Source organism: Trachinotus anak, unplaced genomic scaffold (genome assembly GCF_046630095.1).
Source record: "Trachinotus anak isolate AG129_WGS33_773 ecotype Australia unplaced genomic scaffold, CSIRO_AGI_Tana_v1 ptg000016l, whole genome shotgun sequence".
Classification (NCBI taxonomy): domain Eukaryota; kingdom Metazoa; phylum Chordata; class Actinopteri; order Carangiformes; family Carangidae; genus Trachinotus; species Trachinotus anak.
The window spans coordinates 10,870,729-10,877,465 of NW_027273867.1; the positions used below are offsets into that span (position 1 = coordinate 10,870,729).

At 39.5% G+C, this 6,737-nt stretch overlaps 1 protein-coding gene across 3 annotated transcripts; it reads right to left on the reverse strand.

Moving 5' to 3' along the window:
- Positions 1-16: 16 nt before the first annotated feature.
- On the reverse strand, positions 17-6,526 carry dazl (deleted in azoospermia-like). Of its 3 annotated transcripts, none has more exons than XM_071500071.1 (10): positions 6,369-6,526; positions 5,550-5,672; positions 4,808-4,899; positions 3,889-3,940; positions 3,732-3,798; positions 3,472-3,611; positions 2,842-2,922; positions 2,571-2,621; positions 1,965-2,035; positions 17-1,498 (listed from the first exon to the last, which is right to left on the reverse strand). In XM_071500071.1, exons 1-9 carry the CDS (start codon positions 6,369-6,371, stop codon positions 1,991-1,993), a joined length of 654 nt encoding a protein of 217 aa, XP_071356172.1. In that variant the 5' UTR covers positions 6,372-6,526; the 3' UTR covers positions 17-1,498; positions 1,965-1,990. The 3 variants fall into 3 exon arrangements, with proteins under 3 accessions (XP_071356172.1, XP_071356171.1, XP_071356173.1); XM_071500070.1 differs by having other exon boundaries at positions 2,571-2,624; XM_071500072.1 differs by lacking the exon at positions 2,571-2,621.
- Between the last annotated feature and the right edge of the window lie 211 nt (positions 6,527-6,737).

Here is a 6,737-nt window from a genome sequence, read left to right on the forward strand (position 1 = left end):
TGATGCGATGAAAACGTCAGCTTAAATGATAACAGTTTCAACTTTTATTTTTCAAAACAGAAATATCCAAACCCCGCAAAACACTAACAAGAACCCGAACTTTACAAATGTGGTGTCTAGGCTCTCTGAACAAAACAATTCTATCAATACAATCAGATGTCTGCATACAGGAGACCCTGAGGTCAATGCCCATATAAAACTACAACCAACTGGGTCAAAGGATAACAAAACCTGTGATGTGTACCATACACCAAATGTGCATCTCCATACAAAGCTCCTGCAAAAATTAAACTTAAGACATACCAAGTGCACTGACAAAAAAAATGTATAAAAAAGTATTGGTCACACTTGCAATGTCAGTAAAATGCTTCCTGTAAGATCACCTGCGACTAGATTAAAACCCAAAATGTAGCAATGAACCAGTATAAAGTGAACCATGTATAGTGAGCATTTTCCCCAATCAGATGTAATAGAGCACCTTTACTTTAAATCATGTCCTTCATTTTCAAAGTGGATTACAACTGCTTTCCACTTTTTTTTGCCCCCTAAATAAAAGTTGATTGATGAGAAATGGGAAACAAAATTGATGCCGTGATTATCCTTGAGCGTGAACCCGTGGAACCATTCGATCAAGAGCGGTCACAGGATGGGACAGCTTAGAAAAGTAACACACACAGATGATCAGTGCGCCACGACTAAGCTCGAAAACTCTGGTGTTTGACCAAGACAAGAGATCAGTGATACTGATGAGGCTCTATCATGTGACAAAACTGCCTTTCATTTCCCACCTTGACCGACACCCAATGAAGTAAAATAGAGCAAAAAATAAATGCTTGAAATTAATGTAATGACCAAGTGCCCTTATGCTCTAGTACAAGTTAATGAAAACTCTAATCAGATAAGTATTAGACCTGAACTGGAGTTTAAGAAGCATACTCCAATGCTGAAACAACCAGACTGCTGTCAAGACATTGTTACAATGTATATAAACATAGATTTTATGTACAGAGAGCCCTTACAGAGGCTAAAAAAGCCCCAAACAAACAAACATTTAAAATAATACCAAAAATAAATAATAAAACATAAAATATAAATAGGCACAAAGGGTGAGCTTAAAAGTCTTTTCCATCTTTTCTTTGGGATAATTAACAAAGGAAAAAAGAATAAAGAACGTGAGCCCATCTATCAGCTGGTACAGTGAGGGTGCTTTGCTCTTCCTGTGCGATTGTTACGGTGATCCATGTGGGTTAAAAGCAGCTGACACAGCACAGGTCAACCCTACCAGTTGTGGTCAAAGTGACTGTGATTAAACTAGTACAGTTAAAGTCAAGAGCTCCTGCAGTCTGGTGTTAAAATGGGTCTCAGAAATTGAGGGAAGGGAAGACAAAGGAGGGCACACCGAAAACAGTCTGAGGAGGTGGGTCGCTTCCAGCCGTCCGGAACATCAAGATGTCATCCTGTCTGCATTTTGACTCAGTGTAGCCACTGTAGCCTGTATCTGAAGGAACAGAAGACAGAAACTCTTATGGCAAGAAAATTATGCCCCCCCCCCCCCATCCATTACACACCAAATCAAGATACAGCCTTTTTTTTAAAAGTGTTGGTCATTCAAAAACTTAATCAACCAAATTCCAGAGATTTGCTGTGTGTTTATGTAACTGTAGCAAAGAGAATGAGAAGAAGGGAAGCTGGGGACAGAAAATTAATGGACTAATGTTGGGCATGACTGCAAAACATCATAGATGGAGGAGCAGCATTGTGTTAAACAGGGATAGACAAGAAGAGAAATGGAGAACTATCTGTATGCTGTTTTTTCCCCCAACCAAATAAACCATAAAGTGACTGAACATAACAACCTCCTCCTTCTTGGGAAAAGGAGGGCAGACTCTTAGCCTCCCTTGACACACCATTATCTACAGTATCCCTGGCATGGTCGCGTTTTGTTTGTTTGAGCAGTGTTTTACCTGGCAGGAGGCTCAGTGGCTGTGGACTACAGCACAGTCAACATAGTCTGGACTCCACAGTCCACAAAGCTCTAGAAAGGAAGTGTAACATTACAAAAATGAGCTAGCTGAGAGAAATATTACAGAAGCTTTAAATACATCACCAGCTGCCATAAAACAAGCTCCCAAAAACATTACAAGTGCCACAAATAGTCAAGTACATGATCAGATGAAAACAGATGAATTTACTGTTGAATGTTATAGTTCATTCCTCAAGATGTCAATGTTGGCCAGATAACACCATCTAGTGGCAAACACTGCCACTGCAGTTTGTGAACAATTTGTTGCCACAAACACTAAGGGAAAAAAACAATGACTGTCCAAAAAGTCAACAATTTAATAAGAAACACACCAATTAATACACAAATAAAACATTATTCAATCTAAGAAACATTTACCAAACATTTAATTAAGTGGATTTTGAAATTCTCCAAGGTGCATGCAATGTTTTCAGCCCACTGGCCTGAAAAAAGGTCATGTGAGATTCTCACATGACAAGCGATTTGAGTTGCTTTGAAACACAATTACACTGACATCTACTCTTATTCCCAGTAAATGCAGAGTCACCTGATTGACAGGCCGTGTCCTCTGGTCCGCCGTCCAGTGAGGTGGGGTGTACTGCTTGTGGGGGGAGAGGGGTCAGCGGTCAAACAAAGGGCAACAGGCAAACCCAGACTCACGTCTAACGGAGGGAGGGATGGGGGGGTGGTGTAGAGTGTGGGGTAGGCAGGAACAGGTGGAGCCCTTCATTTCATATGCAGGAGCATATGTGCAGAGCCTGGGAGACCCTGCACAGGATGCTGCTGACTAATTGGTGTGTGGGTGTGTGTGCATGTACCTGGTAGGCATAGACGTTCTGTCCGTAGTTCATTGGCATCTGCGGGATCATCACCCCTCCAAAGTTGGAATAGGAGTACGGCTGCAAGGAGAGCCAGTGAGAACACATTAAATTACAATACAGAGAGGTTTACATAGCAGACAGTGCTAAGATCTTATTAGATCTTAAATATATACTGAAAATCTTGAAACAGACTGAAAGGCTGCAGCAGTAACTAACTCTTTCCTTCATTTTAGTGTCCTTGCAAGGATTGTTATTAACTGCTGATGTTTTTGAAAGTTGCTGTTGTCTGAATAATTCAATATCTTGGATATTATTAGCAATAACATTTATCATACCATAGCCAACTTTTTTATCCTTTCTAGTAAATTGAAATGTAAATTGATGGATTGTTCTCACTTGCACCTCTATTCCTGGCCGTGATAATCAGCCAACTTCCCGTCAGATAAAATAAGGTTCATTTTATTTTACATAGTGTACCAGAGAATAGGAAGGTGTGAGTGGCAGCATTACTAATTCCACACACCCAATGTTGTGTTTACTTGGTTGACATCTTAGTTTTTTCTGATTTAGTCTGCCTGCCTACTGAAATGAGATTCCTTATGGCTTGTCTATGTGTATGTGTGTTACCTGATTGTAGGGGCTGCTGCTACTGAGTATGGGCGAAGGCTGTGCCATACCCCCTCCTACGGGTGAGCAGCAAGCACAGTAGAAGTACTGGGTGGGGCTCATCCAAGGAGCTGGGCCAACCAGACGGGATGGCATAGACCCTGGATGAAGAACAAAATCAAATTGAGAGTATGGAGTGTATATTTAATAGCAACATCTTTATTTTCCCTGAGAATCAAACATTCAAATGAAGTTGTTCTGAAGTGCATCAGAATACATACGGGAGCTCCTTTCTTTCATGATAGCAGGGCCCAGCTTCAGTTTTCGGCCCTTAAAACTGATCTGTTGCTATGGCAAAAAATATGAACAGAGGAAATATTATTCACAGTTGGAAATTAAAAATAATAGAACGGGAGCTGCAGACAGAGATCCACTCACCTCAATGATTGACTGAATGTTGACATCTTCACTGAAGTACACAAAGCCATACCTGGAGAGACACAACTAAATTTATACAAAAGTACACTGACTCAATACCAATATTCAATGTAAAATATGGAAAAAAGAAATTAGAGCTCAGAACAAGTTACAAAATAAGCTAATGAATATTCTTAAAACTGCTATGTATATAAACAATCCCCCAGTTTACACACACACTTGCAGACAAGGCCCTGTTCAGACCTGGCATTAACATGCATCTTCAGTGATCCAATCACAAGTGGACAACTCCAAGCATGTCAGTTCACACCTGGCATTAAACTACGTCTCAAGTGACCACTTGTGATCAAATATATATACAAATAAACATGTATGTGTTATAGGCGATCTGACGGGTCCCTTATCAGTGTGTGTGTGTGTGTGTGTGTGTGTGTGTGTGTGTGTGTGTGTGTGTGTGAGAGAGAGAACGAGAGAGATGGGCAAGGAGAGGTTGAGTGAATCATTTTGCTGCCTACAGCTCTACAATGAAATATGGTTTTAGCTATTTGAAATAGTAAAATATCATAGGTTCATTATGAAATTGTGACGGGACTAATTAGACTGAGGACGTCAGTAGAAAAGGCGATCCCTCAGTGTGGCCAAGGATGCATTTGCGTTCATGCTGCTAAAAAGGGCCTTACAAACAATTGCAGAGAGCATACTTTTTAAAAAGGAAAGTTAATGGCTCAAAACAATGAAAGGTCACATGACTGTAGTACAATACATAATTACATGGTTGTTTTTCATCATTTTTAAAACTGATTTGCACTGTACACACTGTAGTAAAAACAGTTGACTCTAAGAATAACTGAAAAAGGTAGTCAGTGTTGTAGAGTAGTCAAAGGTTAGCACCTTCACCTGAGCAAGCAGCAAAACTCACCCTTTGCAGATCCCACCACGGTACGTGATAATTTTTACTTCCTTAACAGCCCCATATCTTGCAAAGAAGTCCCGCATTTCATTTTCATCCACCTGAATGTTAAAATGGATTTAAGTGGATTTTAGTAGCTGACTTGACCACCTTCAATTTATCATGTTCTATAGAATAAAAGCAAAGCAAATGTGTTGACACAAAGTTGAAGTTACACAGTGTTATGAAACTACACATGTATTTTGGTGCCAAGCTTCCCCTCACTTGATTTAAAATTCAACTGAAGGTATCAATCTGCTGGGTTTAAGTAGTGACACTGTCAAAGGTGCTATGACAATGAAAATTTAATTTATGGTGGTATAATACTTTCAAATTAATTCATTTCTATAAATGTATGGGCCTTAAGCATTAAGGAAACCTTGAATATTTTACTAGAGACACAATTAACTTCACAACAGTCACTGATAGGTAAAAAAAAAGAAGTAGAACAGATGCTTGACACCTCTATCTAAAATGGCAATTCTAGGGCTCAGCCATGGCCTGGATATTTGGACGTGTACATTTAAACAAACCCCAACAGATATCTGATGCCTATCAAATTTAGTTTCACACAACTGTGTCTTAATTTGTGTGAAATGATAATTATCCCTTTTTTTTCCTCACATTTTTCATTTTTGCCATGTGTGGGCAAAAACATATTTCTTATTTTAAACAGGCAGTGTAAATGTCAACAAAATAAGTCTGATCTTACCTTCATGTCTATCCCACCAACAAAGAGGGCGTTGGGAGTCAGTTTGCCCTCAGGCAGAATGTAGCCATTGGACAACTTCAGGGAAGGTGAAGTCTGGTTGCTGCTCCTAGGCTTGTGGATATCCTTAAAATAAAACGTTTACATTTTTGAGACAGTGATTAAGAGAACGATAGGAAAATACCTATGAGCCAGCATGTCAATGAATGCTCATGGTCAAGTACAATGATCTATAAGCCCATGAAAATGAAATGAAATGTGCATGTTATGAACTTGAACAGCATCTGACGCTGTTTCCACTGGCTTGTGTTAACGTTGTGGCTTTACGTGTTTTGGTTTTTGTCTTTTTTACTTTCCTGTGACTAAAGATAACCTTGGCACACAAGATTTCGGCCGAAATTTTTTGTTTACATTGTTAGCTAACTTTTAACTCGGTATAACACGAACTTAAATTGACATGAACAAGCAAGCTTAGACCTGTCCAACTGTAGTGTTGCTGCTAACTTACCAAAAAAGCATCGGCAAAAAGTCTGGTAAACTGCGGTAATAAGTTATCGTTAGCGTTAGCTAGTAGTTAATAATGTTAAATACAATTTAACGGATAGCCCCAGCTACTGCTAGCTAGCCGCGGCTAGTGCGCCTTTTTCACTTCTTCAGGCGAAGGTGGCTTAATATGAACTTGGCTAACACGACTGTTAGCACAGCAATTAGCTAGCATACTGATTCACAAGTCAACGAAGGCCTTCAACTAAACAAATCGACTGTATGGCTAGAACTGAAACAGGACATTGTTGTACACATGAATACGTCACAAAAACTTACCATATCTAAAATAATTAAAACTAATAAATTAGCCAGACACACTCAAAAGAAGCCGCGATCCTCTCTTCTGCCCGACAACAGCGACCTCACATCAGCCAAAACCACGCCCAGTTCACATGACTAATGTAGCGTCCTATCAAATGTTAGATTTACCAAGGTTGGTGGTGAACTCTGATCCCATACTCTTATAATATATATAATTATGTGGAGATTTACCACAAAAGCCGTACCATAGAAAAAAAAATAATTGTCCTACACATGCATGCATAGGTCCTACAGGATTCCTTGACCTTTGAAACATTTCAAATGTTTTTATTCCTGTGGGACTTAATAATCAGACCGCAGTAACTGTAATTTACTTTTGTTGAC